This window comes from Coregonus lavaretus (assembly GCF_964263955.1).
Source record: "Coregonus lavaretus genome assembly, chromosome: 13".
In the NCBI taxonomy this organism is placed as follows: Eukaryota; Metazoa; Chordata; class Actinopteri; order Salmoniformes; family Salmonidae; genus Coregonus; species Coregonus lavaretus.
The window spans coordinates 6721287-6739430 of record NC_140000.1 but is presented as its reverse complement, the minus strand read 5'-3'; the positions used below and the strand labels follow the sequence as shown (position 1 = coordinate 6739430).

The following is an 18144-nucleotide window of genomic DNA, read 5'->3' as shown; positions in this document are numbered from 1 at the left end:
CTCTGTACCAGGCCTCTCTGTGCCAGGCCTCTCTGTACCAGGGCTCTCTGTGCCAATAGAGTAGGTTGATATCAGATCGTCATGAGACCAGATGTTTGGGCAGCAGCACAGCTTTTTAAAATATCTAAAATATCACCTCCATTTACATTAGTAACATACATTAGCCTGAAACTCGGGAAGACAACATGATTTTGTCAACAACATAACTGTAATAATACCATCCACCCTCTTAGAAAAAGAGTGTACAACCCTTTCCACAGACGGTTCTACATGTAACCCAAAAGAGATCTACCTGGAACCAAAAAGGGTTCTCCTATGGGGACAGACGCAGAACCCTTTCTAAGAGTGTGTACTTTATAAAGTGTATTCCCTTGCCTCCTTCACCAGCAATAGTGAGGAGGAGGTACTAATCAGTATTTCCCTGTGTTTAGGCAATGTCCCACCCAGCAACACAGGAATGTCTATCATACTTGGACCTTTCCCAGGTCATTAATGGAAGTGTATGGACATTTTCAGCTGGGAATTCTGTACACTTGAATAGGGGAAGGGGACATTGTGTATATATATATATATATATATATATATATATATATATACACAGTGGGGGAAAAAAGTATTTAGTCAGCCACCAATTGTGCAAGTTCTCCCACTTAAAAAGATGAGAAAGGCCTGTAATTTTCATCATAGGTACACGTCAACTATGACAGACAAATTGAGAAATAAAATTCCAGAAAATCACATTGTAGGATTTTTAATGAATTTATTTGCAAATTATGGTGGAAAATAAGTATTTGGTCACCTACAAACAAGCAAGATTTCTGGCTCTCACAGACCTGTAACTTCTTCTTTAAGAGGCTCCTCTGTCCTCCACTCGTTACCTGTATTAATGGCACCTGTTTGAACTTGTTATCAGTATAAAAGACACCTGTCCACAACCTCAAACAGTCACACTCCAAACTCCACTATGGCCAAGACCAAAGAACTGTCAAAGGACACCAGAAACAAAATTGTAGACCTGCACCAGGCTGGGAAGACTGAATCTGCAATAGGTAAGCAGCTTGGTTTGAAGAAATCAACTGTGGGAGCAATTATTAGGAAATGGATGACATACAAGACCACTGATAATCTCCCTCGATCTGGGGCTCCACGCAAGATCTCACCCCGTGGGGTCAAAATGATCACAAGAACGGTGAGCAAAAATCCCAGAACCACACGGGGGGACCTAGTGAATGACCTGCAGAGAGCTGGGACCAAAGTAACAAAGCCTACCATCAGTAACACACTACGCCGCCAGGGACTCAAATCCTGCAGTGCCAGACGTGTCCCCCTGCTTAAACCAGTACATGTCCAGGCCCATCTGAAGTTTGCTAGAGTGCATTAGGATGATCCAGAAGAGGATTGGGAGAATGTCATATGGTCAGATGAAACCAAAATAGAACTTTTTGGTAAAAACTCAACTCGTCGTGTTTGGAGGACAAAGAATGCTGAGTTGCATCCAAAGAACACCATACCTACTGTGAAGCATGGGGGTGGAAACATCATGCTTTGGGGCTGTTTTTCTGCAAAGGGACCAGGACGACTGATCCGGGGCCATGTATCGTGAGATTTTGAGTGAAAACCTCCTTCCATCAGCAAGGGCATTGAAGATGAAACGTGGCTGGGTCTTTCAGCATGACAATGATCCCAAACACACCGCCCGGGCAACGAAGGAGTGGCTTCGTAAGAAGCATTTCAAGGTCCTGGAGTGGCCTAGCCAGTCTCCAGATCTCAACCCCATAGAAAATCTTTGGAGGGAGTTGAAAGTCTGTGTTGCCCAGCGACAGCCCCAAAACATCACTGCTCTAGAGGAGATCTGCATGGAGGAATGGGCCAAAATACCAGCAACAGTGTGTGAAAACCTTGCGAAGACTTACAGAAAACGTTTGACCTGTGTCATTGCCAACAAAGGGTATACAGTGATCCCTCGCCACTTCGCGGTTCACTTATCGCGGATTCGCTATTTCGCGGATTTTCATAATGCATTTTTTTTTTTTTTTTGGTGCATTGTGCTCTGCATTCTGATTCGCTAAAAACTCACTCCCGCTTCTTGTATCAAAACATGCTACGAATTGTGCTATCATTTTGTCGTCTCGTGCAGTTATGTGTACGTACATAAAACAGCTTGGCAAATTTACATTAAGTTGGCCAAATTATCTTGTAATTTCGAACATCTTCTAAACCCATAATGTCGACGAAACGGCCTACACGTGAGTCACTGTATTTGTATACATGTAATAGTTGCTAATTGTAAAAAAAAAAAAGTTTTCTATTTCGCGGATTTCACTTATCGCGGGTCATTTTCGGAACGTAACCCCCGCGATAAACGAGGGATTACTGTATAACAAAGTATTGAGAAACTTTTCTTATTGACCAACTACTTATTTTCCACCATAATTTGCAAATAAATTCATTAAAAATCCTACAATGTGATTTTCTGGATTTTTTTTTCTCATTTTGTCTGTCATAGTTGACGTGTACCTATGATGAAAATTACAGGCCTCTCTCATCTTTTTAAGTGGGAGAACTTGCACAATTGGTGGCTGACTTAATACTTTTTTCCCCCACTGTATTTATATACAGTGAGGGAAAAAAGTATTTGATCCCCTGCTGATTTTGTTCGTTTGCCCACTGACAAAGAAATTATCAGTCAATAATTTTTATGGTAGGTTTATTTGAACAGTGAGAGACAGAATAACAACAACATAATCCAGAAATACGCATGGCAAAAATGTTACAAATTGATTTTCATTTTAATGAGGGAAATAAGTATTTGACCCCCTCTCAATCAGAAAGATTTCTGGCTCCCAGGTGTCTTTTATACAGGTAACGAGCTGAGATTAGGAGCACACTCTTAAAGGGAGTGGTCATAATCTCAGTTTATTACCTATATAAAAGACACCTGTCCACAGAAGCAATCAATCAATCAGATTAAAAACTCTCCACCATGGCCAAGACCAAAGAGCTCTCAAAGGATGTCAGGGACAAGATTGTAGACCTACACAAGGCTGGAATGGGCTACAAGACCATCGCCAAGCAGCTTGGTGAGAAGGTGACAACAGTTGGTGCGATTATTCGCAAATGGAAGAAACACAAAATAACTGTCAATCTCCCTCGGCCTGGGGCTCCATGCAAGATCTCACCTCGTGGAGTTGCAATGATCATGAGAACGGTGAGGAATCAGCCCAGAACTACACGGGAGGATCTTGTCAATTATCTCAAGGCAGCTGGGACCATAGTGACCAAGATAACAATTGGTAACACACTACGCCGTGAAGGACTGAAATCCTGCAGCGACCGCAAGGTCCCCCTGCTCAAGAAAGCACATATACAGGGCCGTCTGAAGTTTGCCAATGAACATCTGAATGATTCAGAGGAGAACTGGGTGAAAGTGTTGTGGTCAGATGAGACCAAAATCGAGCTCTTTGGTATCAACTCAACTCGCCGTGTTTGGAGGAGGAGGAATGCTGCCTATGACCCCAAGAACACCATCCCCACTGTCAAACATGGAGGTGGAAACATTATGCTTTGGGGGTGTTTTTCTGCTAAGGGGACAGGACAACTTCACCGCATCAAAGGGACGATGGACGGGGCCATGTACCGTCAAATCTTGGGCTAGAACCTCCTTCCCTCAGCCAAGGCATTGAAAATGGGTAGTGGATGGGTATTCCAGCATGATAATGACCCAAAATACACGGCCAAGGCAACAAAGGAGTGGCTCAATAAGAAGCACATTAAGGTCCTGGAGTGGCCTAGCTAGTTTCCAGACCTTAATCCCATAGAAAATCTGTGGAGTGAGCTGAAGGTTCGAGTTGCCAAACGTCAGCCTCGAAACCTTAATGACTTGGAGAAGATCTGCAAAGAGGAGTGGAACAAAATCCCTCCTGAGATGTGTGGAAACCTGGTGGCCAACTACAAGAAACGTCTGACTTCTGTGATTGCCAATAAGGGTTTTGCCACCAAGTACTAAGTAATGTTTTGCAGAGGGGTCAAATACTTATTTCCCTCATTAAAATGCAAATCAATTTATAACATTTTTTACATGCGTTTTTCTGGATTATTTTGTTGTTATTCTGTCTCTCACTGTTCAAATAAACCTACCATTAAAATTATAGACTGATCATGTCTTTGTCAGTGGGCAAACGTACAAAATCAGCAGGGGATCAAATACTTTTTTTCCCTCACTGTACACACACACACACAGTATCCTATAAGAAACAGTCATGTGCATGAAGGTCAAGGATCAGGTTCTACTATTCGTATCAACAACTCTGAGAGAAAACTTCTTATGTTCAACAACTTCTCAACCAGTGGCGGTTGGTGCCATTTAAGATGAGGGAGGACGCAAAAAAATTTAGGAGCATGGCCTTATTTCTATTACAGCATATTGGATGACTGTCATTCATATTCCATTCACCCAGCTCAATGTAACATCGATAGGTTTAGGCTACTACATGATACTCACATTTTCCCTATACCCATCATGAGGTTGCTACAACCTAGCCTATGAATGAAAGTTTACAACATACTGTAGGTGCACAGGTCGAGATAAATTTGAGTAATCAAGGTGACAGACATTGTCACATTCAATACCGTCTTGCACAATCTTGCCTGCATCTAGCTGATCTAGGGTGTAATCATTAGTCCAACAGTTGCAAATGAGTTTCTATTGGACAAAAAAATAATCAACAGAATTGGCAGAATTAATACACACCTGATCACACGAAAACACAGTTCACTTTCATAACAGCCACATATAAACAGCATTATCGTTGGATAATTCCTTCTCGCATCTACGCGTTCTCCTCTCACCTTTTTCCTTTGCTTTTTATACTTCAGTGCACAACACATCAGCTGTCTGTGACCAGGCGAAAAAACTTTTCCAAGCTAAACCTTCATATCATAACCGCTACACACAGCCTACATAGTTTTCACCATATTAGCTAACGTCAAGTCAACATAGCTACTAGAACTAATGCGTTAGTAAACCTGCAGTACAGTGTACAGTCAGCAAGCATTTTAGCAGTTATACTGACGGGCCCCGGTGGCAATACATTAATAAAACCAAAAGCTTACCTTGACTTGGAAGAGTTCCAGTGTTGGATAGCCAGCTAGGTAACATAGCATCTCTCTCTGTTTGAGCCGGGTGTTTGAGTAGGCTAAACTAGCTAGCTGCATTTGCTAAGTAAGTGAAAGATAAAAAAATATGAAATATAGCTAGCTCTCTCTCGCTCTTGCTTCTCCTTTATTTTTGAAGAAATCGATTTGTTCAAAACTGTTCAACTATTGCCTTTCTCTCTCTTTGAGTCAACTACTCACCACAGTGCTAGCTAGCTGTAGCTTATGTTTGCAGTACTAGATTAATTCTCTTATCCTTTGATTGGGTGGACAACATGTCAGTTCATCGTGCAAGAGCTCTGATAGGTTGGAGGACGTCCTCCAGAAGTTGTCATAATTACTATGGAAGTCTATGGAAGGTTTCATCGCAAAGGGGGTGAATACATATGCATGCACCACTTTTCCGTTATTTAGTTTTTTGAATTCTTTTCATTTCACTTCACCAATTTGGACTATTTTTGGACATTTTAGCATTTTAGACAAGTTAAGAAGTTGAAAGTTGGTGCTACCCTACAAAGTGCTGTTGAGGCTACTGTAGATCTTCATTGCAAAACAGTGTGTTTTAATCAATTTTTTTGGTGACGTGAATATATTTAGTATAGGTTTTATCAACAACAAAAAAATACATTTTAATGTTTCACTATTTTTATTTTTTATGAAATTCACTGAGGAGGATGGTCCTCCCCTTTCTCCTCTAAGGAGCCTCCAATGGTCTCAATGTCTTATGTTCAACAAACAAGGATTCAGAGACTTGGATGCTGTTGAGTTTACCTTTTACTTCAGTCAAACAAAAGCACGTTTCAAATATAAACCCATATACAAACTGAAACACATCAAATAAAGAAGAGATGTTTAAATACAAGTGATACTGTGAGGCTGTATAAAGGTTGACCTTTTTATGATTATATTATTCTCATAAGCAGCCTATAATACTGTGACAGACATACAGTAGTAAGCTTGAACATAAAAGCACAAAACTTTATCATCATAAAACATTTGCTCTCAAATAAATAATGTAAACAGGGTGGCATTGACATATCTAACTCTAAAAAGCTTCAGGGCAACACTGAAAAACAGCATATGACCTCTTTTGATTTCAAAACATTCAAATACCGACCATTCAAGATGGAGGGATGGTTTGGCCTGGGTCTCAGCCTAGCCCTTAGTTTAAACACTTTGGAGGCACTTATCTGAAACAACAGCTGCTTGCTATTCACAGCACACACAGGTGACTTCTTACCCCTAACAACTGACCGGTCGTCAGGATGGTGTATCTCAAAGAAGGAGAAATTACTTTAAGCTTTATTGTAAACTGTACAAAATTGAGTGTTTAGCAAAGTTAACTGGCTAACTTGTAACTATCCTGAAGTGAAACCAGTCTCAGGCTAAACTGAAGTTTTGATTGTTCAACATTTGTTAAAAGGGCCCTGGGCCAGTTGTTAGGGTAAGAAGTGACTGTCGCACAGCACACTGACAATGGAGTCATCTTGGTACTTCAGGGGAAGAAATGATAGATCCGTTTTACACAGAAGCACCTACAGTTAGAGGAAGTGTGAGAGATGGGGAAAGAGGAAACACTAGTTAACGAAAGTTTAGTCAACTAAGAACAAAAACCCTTCCTAGCCCTTGTAATAGCCGGCAGCACAGGAAATGCAACTGAATTAACTCCTGATCTGCGTTGCAAAAGAAAGCTCCACTGTAGCAAATATGCAAAGTTATATACAGTGGGGAAAAAAAGTATTTAGTCAGCCACCAATTGTGCAAGTTCTCCCACTTAAAAAGATGAGAGAGGCCTGTAATTTTCATCATAGGTACACGTCAACTATGACAGACAAATTGAGAAAAAAAATCCAGAAAATCCCATTGTAGGATTTTTTATGAATTTATTTGCAAATTATGGTGGAAAATAAGTATTTGGTCACCTACAAACAAGCAAGATTTCTGGCTCTCACAGACCTGTAACTTCTTCTTTAAGAGGCTCCTCTGTCCTCCACTCGTTACCTGTATTAATGGCACCTGTTTGAACTTGTTATCAGTATAAAAGACACCTGTCCACAACCTCAAACAGCCACACTCCAAACTCCACAATGGCCAAGACCAAAGAGCTGTCAAAGGACACCAGAAACAAAATTGTAGACTTGCACCAGGCTGGGAAGACTGAATCTGCAATAGGTAAGCAGCTTGGTTTGAAGAAATCAACTGTGGGAGCATTTATTAGGAAATGGAAGACATACAAGACCACTGATAATCTCCCTCAATCTGGGGCTCCACGCAAGATCTCACCCCGTGGGGTCAAAATGATCACAAGAACGGTGAGCAAAAATCCCAGAACCACACGGGGGGACCTAGTGAATGACCTGCAGAGAGCTGGGACCAAAGTAACAAAGCCTACCATCAGTAACACACTACGCCGCCAGGGACTCAAATCCTGCAGTGCGAGACGTGTCCCCCTGCTTAAGCCAGTACATGTCCAGGCCCGTCTGAAGTGCATTTGGATGATCCAGAAGAGGATTGGGAGAATGTCATATGGTCAGATGAAACCAAAATATAACTTTTTGGTAAAAACTCAACTCGTCATGTTTGGAGGACAAAGAATGCTGAGTTGCATCCAAAGAACACCATACCTACTGTGAAGCATGGGGGTGGAAACATCATGCTTTTGGGCTGTTTTTCTGCAAAGGGACCAGGACGACTGATCCGTGTAAAGGAAAGAATGAATGGGGCCATGTATCGTGAGATTTTGAGTGAAAACCTCCTTCCATCAGCAAGGGCATTGAAGATGAAACGTGGCTGGGTCTTTCAGCATGACAATGATCCCAAACACACCGCCCGGGCAACGAAGGAGTGGCTTCGTAAGAAGCATTTCAAGGTCCTGGAGTGGCCTAGCCAGTCTCCAGATCTCAACCCCATAGAAAATCTTTGGAGGGAGTTGAAAGTCTGTGTTGCCCAGCGACAGCCCCAAAACATCACTGCTCTAGAGGAGATCTGCATGGAGGAATGGGCCAAAATACAAGCAACAGTGTGTGAAAACCTTGTGAAGACTTACAGAAAACGTTTGACCTGTGTCATTGCCAACAAAGGGTATATAACAAAGTATTGAGAAACTTTTGTTATTGACCAAATACTTATTTTCCACCATCATTTGCCAATAAATTCATTAAAAATCCTACAATGTGATTTTCTGGAATTTTTTTCCTCATTTTGTCTGTCATAGTTGACGTGTACCTATGATGAAAATTACAGGCCTCTCTCATCTTTTTAAGTGGGAGAACTTGCACAATTGGTGGCTGACTAAATACTTTTTTTCCCCACTGTATCATTCACCAGTGTAAAAAGGGGACCTATTTCATGATTTGAATACAGGCTATATTTGAATCACTTTCAATTGAGCGTCTTTCTTTCAAAGGCTCGGTACATGCCGCTAGGCAACTGTGGTCTGAGGGAAAACACAATAAGGATTTCAAAGAATTTCAGACTTACTGGTTGGCTGGGAACCACATGTGACCTTATAGGATGTCCATATGCTGACAGCCAGTAGGAATGTGGCGATGAAGCCAAATACCTGTAAAGGACAACAAGAAAGATGCCTTATTATCCCCCTATAAAAAACCTACATGTTGGTGATCTGTCAAGCATTGAGGGGACAGCTGTAAGTCCCCAAGCTGATGAAAGTGAATGCTGACACCAGGAGGCGCCTTGTCTCCACTGGACCTGAAAGGTTTCTCAACATTTTGATAGCTTTGTCATTGAGATCAGGACAAAAATATGAAGGTAAGAAACTGTATGCAATTCATTTTTATGTTGGTAATTATTATATTTACATTTTAGAGTATTTTTTTCTATTGATAAAAGGAATCTGTGAAATTAACTTTTGATAACAAGCCGAGTAGACAGTCAGCCAAACCGAGGCAACTAGCTAGCTAACTTGTTGATTTAGCTAGCTCTTCTCTTGTCTTTTTCATGTTAATGTTGTCTTCGCAAACTGTACAAAATAAAATGCTCATATTGACAATTTGAAGAGCATTTGTCATTGGCATTAGCTAAGAGCTAAAATCAACTGGCTAGTGTCCGATTTGATTTGTAGCTTGCTAGCTAGACAAGTGTCAAGGCCAGATAGGGGCTGGAGAGACTGGACAACATGCTGCTTAGGCTGCAGACAGGGCCGAGGGACAATCACACCCTCCCCCTCACAGCCTAGGTGAACTTCATTGTCCTGGAGGACTACTGTAGAAATGGTTGGATTTGTTACAGGAAAGATAGAAAGGAGGATATGACGTGATTTGTTTGTGTTGCACCAGAATGCAAGGGCAAGCAGTTATGCGTCGTAGGAGGCAAAATTATTTTAGGTTGTGGTACTCCAGTGAGTGTGATTCATTGCAGACATAGCCACTAGTTAAGGGACTCCTAGTCTTCACCCAGTAGCTCAGATGGTCACTGGTCATTTCTCTTCTCTTGCATGCTTTTAATTTGTTCCCATTCTGACTCTTCCTGTATTAGACTATAGGCCAAGTGGAATGTATGTGCAGAAGAAATTGAAGTTTTCAAAGCCAATTATTGTTATTATATTCCGTATTCTTATCATATTTTGTAATTCCAATTGTTTTTTCAATATTGATTTATTCATATTATATTACTTGTGTATGTCTGCTTATCATATGTAAGACTAAATGCCATTTGTAATATGTTTTGGTGCACATCTGTGTTTAATATACAATCCATATAAGAAAGTGTCTGATAACAGAACATTCCATAGAATTCTAGAAAAATAACACTGTTCACTAAAACGGTTGTAACTCATTCACAGTAGAACATATTACTATTCTGATTTCAGTTTTTCAATCGTTACTAAATAAAGAAGACTCAATATGCTCTAATTTTTCTCTATCTTCATTAGGAAGTTGTGTAAATGGCAGTTGTTTGGGGGAAAAACATAGATTTTCATAAGATTTTTCTTAACTGATTACCATTTGATTGATGTGGTGCTATTGTATGTAATATAATTTGTAAGGCCTGTTTCTCAGCTTTCAAAATATGTATCATGTTTTCGTATATGGTTTGAAACCAGCAAATTTAGCTCATTAATGCACGCAGAGCTCATGGTCTTTCAGACAGTTTTGGGATTCAGCCTTTTTTGGGAAATCCTGCCAGTGATGCAACAATGCCAATATGGCGATTTACAGTTACAGTTAGCTGGTGTTCTAAAGCCTAGTGTTTCCATTCCCCTTTAATAGCCATTTGGTCTGCTTTAAAGGGGAATCCCACACACCCGCCACATAACAAACAGAAATAAACAATGGAGAGCTTAGATATAAGGTTCCATTTTTTCAAACAGGGCCTCTCAATTATATCTACAGCTAAATGCTGCGATACTAGGATAGATAAAATGAATGAACATTCCTCAGCTCTGGAAAGGAGCACCAGAAAACTGTTACTCACCGAACCAGCTACTAGTTCAGACACACCTCCATTCTTAACAGCTGCAACAACAGAGGCAATGAAGACCAGGATGGTCCCAACGCCATAATGCAGGAACTCCTGAAACAATGAAAGGTATAGATAAGTGTTGTAAAGCGTGTGTGTATATGTGTGTCTGTGGAAAAAGTACAAAAAAAGTTTTAAAAGATTATGCACACTACTGTAAGTCTCTCTGGATAAGAGAGTCTGCATGTAAATGTGTGTGTGTATCAGTGTGTGTGTCGTTTGCAGGGCCACTCACCGTCATTGTCCAGTTGATACAGGGGATCTTACTCTGCAGTCTGAACACATACATGAGGTAGAAGATGAGGAAGGCTATGAGGAACCATAGCGTCACCACCTCAAAGTACCGAAAGGCTGAGTAATCAGTCCAACCTCGTGCACAGTATACACACAGGAACGCAATCAGGAGGGCTACCTGCAAACACACAGACACATAACAAGTTGGTTTCATGACCCAGTATGATTCGAATCCTGGAGCATTTTGGCACCACATCAACACTGCAACTCCTGTGTTAAAAATGAATCCTGGTCTGCAATTCTGGTACCAGTAGATTGGTCCAGATCCAGAATCTATGGCGTCAGTACCAAGTTTTCAACACAACCCAGCTCTCACATGGCTAATGTTCAAAGTTATCACAAAATGTCACCTTCACATGCTGTTAAATATGCTTTATTGCTTCATATTGTAGGGCAGTTGCAGGGTATTTGGAACAACATTGACGTTAAGGCTAAAAGCCATTAAACACTTCGTGAAAATAGGAAATAACACCCATTACCAGCTTCCTCCATCTTTCCTCTGAAACACCAACATCATTGCTGTGGTGATGATGGTGACTATAAATAAGCAAGCCTGTAACATAAGAGTAGTGAAGATGCAAACCAGATAATTTGAATTACTGTATTCTACTGTGCCAAACACAGATTTAAAGAGGGGAGAACAGACAAAGTTATAAAACCCCTGATTTCACAACCTTTGTTATGAAGGTGTAATAAAGTGTGTAATTAATTACGAAATTCTGACATTCTGAGAGATGACAGCAATATGACATCACCATACACAGTGGGACAAGTTCCTGCATCCACTATTTCAAACAATTACAGGACATCTCAGTCAAAACTGGATGTTGATCTGACTGTAGCCGTTATCACCCTCCCACTTGCCATTTTGCCTCATGGAGAGATAATGCACAGGTCAATCTTTGGGAGGAGCTCCCAGTGTAGATTCTTGTCTCAGTCATTTAAAATATTTTAATAGTCCATTAAACTTGTAGTTTTTATAAAGGCTATTGGTTTCCACTGGTATAGGCCTAATTCATGTTATAAAGGCTATTGGGTTCCACTATTATTGGCCTCATTCATGTTTTGCATGTTAATGTTTTGTGTAATAGCCTAGTCGTAGGCTACCAGTCAGAGAAAGCCACCTAGGATATGAATGAATCAGAGTTTCTGTTACGCACCTCGCTCCACTTTACCTTCAACTTCTGTGTGCATTCTCCACATTTTGGATTAAACAATTACTGTGATTAAAGATCACGAAGATAGCTGACAGTAAGCAATATAAAATACAATCCAAACCCAACATAAAAAATAAAAACGTACAAAAAATAGTATAATTCTGCGCAGTATATCAGTATAAATATCGGATCCAAAACTCTTACCAATTGGGCGATTTTCAGTAATCCTTGTCCAGAGCGAGTATAGCCCAAGTTTAAGAAACCTCCGCCTGAAGACGATGTCGTCGTGGTGGTGGTCGTAACAACAGTATGAGACATTTTGATATGTATAAATAAATCAAATACAGTGTAAATAGTCTAGACTACAGTTTACCGTGGTCCACGAAACACAGGCAACTGCTACTACTGGGCTTCGTCTACTTCATGGTCGTCACTAGTTATCACAGCCACAATGTCATAACCCCGCCTGTTTCTACAAATTATCTTCTTAAAATATTATTTAAAACCTAACCCTAACCACACTGCTAACCTTATGCCTAACCGTAACCTTAAATTAAGACCAAAAAGCACAATTGTAGGGTTTTTACGATATAGCCAATTTGGACTTTGCCGCTGTGGTAACCCTACTTCATTGAGGGTGAGATTCAGTTGGGGTGGGGTTTTCCGGAAACAGTACAATTTTTCAACTTCAACAGCTACAATTGTACTTTTACTCAATGGGCCAGTTCGTTTTGCATGGCCCCGGGTGAGTGGTGATTTCACTTAAGGACCAATGGAATGGACTAACATGTGAACTCGCCCATTGACTGCAAATAACTATTGACTGCAAGAGAAAGGGCTATCAAAACACGTATTGTCCGCAAATCACTCACGCACGATTGGTCGCATTTCTAGCCGCATGCGGCACCGCGTGTGTTATGGATGTTAATAATGAAGCATTTAAAATCTCCACCTAAATAGTGTTCACATGATGGTTGAAGTTGATCTGTAGATTAAGCATGTGGCTATCAATCTGAATATGTTTGAAATTCATCAGACTTAGGCCTACTATTGTTAACGACACTTTAGGCCCTATATCATTGTAGCCTGCACCATAGACCCATACCCATTAGACCACCTTACTACATAGACAGCTGAATTGTATTTGTCCCAGGTTAATTTAAACACTTTTCCACCCATATTGCACAAGCAAGCAAGAAGCTCACATTACTTTAAAAGTCAAACCTAATGTCTGATTAACAACTGTTCCAGAGCTGGTTTTGCAGTTGAATTGGTAACCATGTGGGGTTAATATAAAATATAACCATGTGGGGTTAATATAAAATATAACCATGTGGGGTTAATATAAAATATAACCATGTGGGGTTAATATAAAATATAACCATGTGGGGTTCATATAAAATATAACCATGTGGGGTTAATATAAAATATAACCATGTGGGGTTAATATAAAATATAACCATGTGGGGTTAATATAAAATATAACCATGTGGGGTTAATATAAAATATAACCATGTGGGGTTCATATAAAATATAACCATGTGGGGTTAATATAATAATAATAATAATTAGAAAAATATATATAAAAAATAAAAATAAAAATTGTAAAGTGGTTGTCCCACTGGCTATCATAAGGTGAATGCACCAATTTATAAGTCGTTCTGGATAAGAGCGTCTGCTAAATGACGTAAATGTAAATGTTAACAGGTGTTGAACTATAGGCCCACCATCCTATCCCAAGGGGACTGCACTAATGGGACTACCCCATGCCATGCTAAAATAGATTCAGTGTAGTGTATTATTTACATCTTCATACTTTAAACATCATTATAAACTGGGTTGTTCAAGCCCTGAATGCCGATTGGCTGAAAGCCGTTGGTATATCAGACCATATACCATGGGTATGACAGAACATGTATTTGTACTTTCTAACTACGTTGGTAACCAGGTTAAAATAGCAATACGGCACCTCAGGGGTTAGTGGTATATGGCCAATATACCACGGCTAAGTGCTGTATCCACACACTCCGCAGCGGCTAAGGGCTGTATTCAGGCACTCCGCGTTGCGTTGTGCATAAGAACAGCTCTTAGCCATGGTATATGGGCCATATGCCACACCCCCTCGGGCCTTATTGCTTAATTAGACCCCAGACCCACAACACTGACGTATATAGAAAACTATCATATGGGGGGGGGGCGCTGTTGGAAGCCAAGGATGTAGCACGCGTCTCCCTATCGCTCCTGAGTTAGTGACCAAATTTATATATTTAACTTTGCAAAATTGCATACATTTCTGTTTGCCCAGGCGTCTGAAGAGACCCATAAACAACTCAGTTCAAGTTTAATAAATTTAAATTCGTAATGACATCAACCCGGCCAAAAACAGAGTAAATAAAATAAATAAATTGGTCATTTAGCAGACGCTCTTATCCAGAGCGACTTACAGAGTCTGCAAGAGCAGGCCGCAACAAGCCTGCAACTTCTCCCGACTCACCCCCGCCACCGAACGCTACCAATGCCGGCCCCACGGAAACACTGACTGTGGAGATGCTGCAATCCGTGATAGGCACCCTCAAAACCGACATTTTCGGAAAAATTGACTGTCTCTCTACCAATCTCAGGTCAGAGATATCAACGATCAAAGACGAGCTTAAAAAATCTATCGAGAGTATACAGAATAAGCTCGACGCACATGGGGTGACTTTATCGGATTTGGAGCGAGGTGCTACAGACCACAGCACTCGCATTAGCGAGCTAGAGGCTAACGTCGGCTCATTGACAACTAGGGTGGCATTCCTCGATAATAGATGCGAAGATATGGAAAGTAGAATGCGGAGGAACAACATTCGTCTACTGGGAATACCGGAGGGAGTGGAGGGCCCAAGGCCCACGGAGTACATGGCCCAGCTACTTCAGGAGCTGCTCGGGCTAGAGGAGAAGCCATTGCTAGACCGGGCTCACCGCACTCTGCGTAGCCGACCCAGGGATGGAGAACCCCCACGACCATTTGTCATCAGGGTGCATTTCTTTCACGTCCGCAACGACATACTGAGAAGATCGGGAGAAGCATCCCCTCTTCTACATAAGGGTAAAAGAGTCTCGATATTTGCGGACTACACAACAGCTGTGGCTAAGAGGCGGGCTAGCTTTGGAGCTGCGAAACGCCAACTACACGCCTGCCCGGGCGTGAAGTTCGGCCTCATCTACCCTGCGGTTTTGAGACTGACTTTACCGGACGGCTCCATGCACAGATTCGAGGACCCGGCTATAGCGGCAGATTTCATCAACAAGAACGTGAAAGCGGCTGTTGTACCGCATGGTGTGTAACAAATGGTTGGCTGGCTGGTCTTCCTAGCAGGCTAGTTAGCAGGCCGAATGGGTGACTAACGAAGCCATCTTTGCTGGGTTCATCGACATATGAATGTCATTCTCTTTTTTATCTCTTTATTTCCAGCCCAGGTTTGCCGCCTCTAATGCCAATATCTGGGGGTCTGCATGGCTGTTTCAGTTTGATCATTTACCATCTGCGTCGAGGTTAAACCTTTCTTAATCGAGGATAGTTTTCCTTAGACTCTGTTGGGGACCATTCTATCCATGTTTGGCTTACTCTAGTTAAATGGTCACTAATCTTAGGTAGCACAGAGTAAGAGTTATCATGCTTAGCTCTAAACTTTCTTTGTATTTAGGGTTTTGCTTGCATCTCATTTGGGGAGATGCTTCGGCAAGGGCGGGTGTGAGGGAAGGGTTTGTTCACTCTCTATTTGTATATAGTTTGTATATGTTTTTTGTGCCTCTTCGCTTGTTTTTGTTTTTTACATTTGCGCTTTTAGGTTCAACTAAGATCTTCAGTTTACATTGTACCTTGTCCTTTACACATCCTCTCTCTCTCTTAAGATATGACTCAGCCTAGTGTAGCCCATACTGCTGGAGGGAATGGCTTTAATTTTCTTACTTGGAACTGCAGGGGCATAAATAACCCAGTTAAACGTAGTAAGGTGCTACACCATCTTCATCATTTGAAAGCTCACATCATCTTTCTCCAAGAAACTCATCTGAAGGTATCACAACACTCAAGTCTTAGGTGCAGATGGGTGGGTCAGGTGTTCCATTCCTCATTTCAGAGTAAGGCGAGAGGGGTGGCTATTTTACTTCACAGATCGGTACCTTTTACATGTTCTAAGGTGATCGCAGATCCCCATGGTAGATATATAATTGTCAGTGGTAGGCTGCTCAATACAAAGGTTCTTCTTGTTAATATCTATGCTCCTAATTGGGACAATGGTGATTTTTTCAAATCGGTTTTCTCTACACTCCCAGATATGTCCACCCATATGTTGATTTTAGGAGGTGACTTTAACTGTTGGTTAGACCCACAATTGGATCGATCCTCCACTAAACCTACCACCTTATCAACCTCAGCTAGAGTTGTTCGAACCTTTATGTCTGAATTCGCAATCTCAGATCCTTGGAGAATGGTTAATCCAGCTGGGAAAGCATACTCTTTTTTCTCATCGGTCCACCACACTTTTACGCGCATAGACTACTTCCTTGTTGATGACCGGCTCCTCCACTCCATATCTTCATGTTCATATAACCCAATTGTTGTATCTGACCACGCCCCTGTTACTATGGAAGTAGCTTTTCAAAATGTTGACAATCAGCGACCGCCTTGGCGACTAAAAACTCAACTGCTCAGTAATGAACACTTTGTCAATTTTGTTTTGAGTCAAATCGACTTTTTCATGATTACAAATAGAACCCCAAACATCTCTGCGTCTACTCTCTGGGAAACGTTGAAAGCTTATATCAGAGGTGAAATTATCTCCTACACCGCACATGAGAACAAATTGAAAAGGAATAGGTTATCTATGTTAACACGCTGTATTGCCCAATTAGATGACATTTATGCCGTTTCACCATCCCCGGATATTTATAAGGAACGTTTAACTCTGCAAGCAGAATTTGACACACTATTAACAGACCAGGTTACTGAAATGCTTGTCAAGTCTAGGAGCACTTACTATGAACAAGGAGATAAAGCCAGTAAATTATTAGCTCACAAGTTACGTCAACTATCATCATCATCTCAGATTACAAAAATTCGTACATCATCTGGGATATCATTAGATCCTGGGGGGATCAATGAGGAGTTCAAGAGATTTTACCAGTCTCTATATACCTCTGAAAGTAAAGCGGATACACTGGAATTGGATGATTTCTTCCACTCACTTTCTGTGCCTTCGGTCGGCCGGGATTTGGTTAAAAAATTAGAGCAGCCGATCACTGTTGAAGAACTGTCTAACGCTGTCAAATCCCTTCAATCTGGGAGAAGCCCAGGGCCTGATGGCTACCCGACAGAGTTTTATAAAAAGTTTATCACCAAAATAGCCCCTATTCTAATTGAAATGTACAATGATGCATTTGTAAATGGTGCTCTCCCACATACTCTCACTCAAGCAACCATTTGTGTTATTCTTTAAAAAAACAAAGACCCTCTTGACTGTGCATCATACCGTCCAATTAGCTTGCTAAATGTGGACTATAAAATTCTAGCCAAAATTCTGGCAACGCGGCTAGAAACAGTCCTCCCATCAATTATCTCTCCGGATCAAACAGGATTTATAAAAAATAGACACTCATTCTTCAATCTCCGAAGATTATTTAATATTATATACAATCCTTCTATCGACAATACCTCTGAAGCCATTATATCCCTGGACGCGGAGAAAGCGTTTGATCGGGTGGAATGGAAATACCTTTTTTACACTCTAAATAAATTTGGCTTTGGCTCCAAATTCATGACCTGGATAAAACTTCTGTACTCATCCCCCCAAGCCTCTGTCAGGACTAATAACACTCAATCAGATCGCTTCCCTTTGCAAAGATCGACACGTCAGGGTTGCCCTTTAAGTCCCTTACTGTTTGCCCTCGCCATAGAGCCACTTGCAATAGCACTTCGCTCCAACCCCCTCATCAAAGGCATAGTCAGATACGGGCACGAACACAAACTGTCTTTATATGCAGATGATTTATTAATATACACATCCAATCTTTCTGT

At 41.1% G+C, this 18144-nt stretch overlaps 1 protein-coding gene across 2 annotated transcripts; it reads right to left on the bottom strand.

Moving 5' to 3' along the window:
• Positions 1 to 5910: 5910 nt before the first annotated feature.
• On the bottom strand, positions 5911 to 12742 carry LOC311139134 (CKLF-like MARVEL transmembrane domain-containing protein 7). Of its 2 annotated transcripts, none has more exons than XM_084174023.1 (5): positions 12291 to 12742; positions 10871 to 11047; positions 10591 to 10689; positions 8635 to 8716; positions 5911 to 6689 (listed from the first exon to the last, which is right to left on the bottom strand). In XM_084174023.1, the coding sequence occupies exons 1-5, from the start codon at positions 12402 to 12404 to the stop codon at positions 6676 to 6678; spliced, it is 486 nt and encodes a 161-aa protein (XP_084030149.1). In that variant the 5' UTR covers positions 12405 to 12742; the 3' UTR covers positions 5911 to 6675. The 2 variants fall into 2 exon arrangements, with proteins under 2 accessions (XP_084030149.1, XP_084030150.1); XM_084174024.1 differs by having other exon boundaries at positions 10871 to 11482; positions 12291 to 12518.
• Positions 12743 to 18144: the final 5402 nt, after the last annotated feature.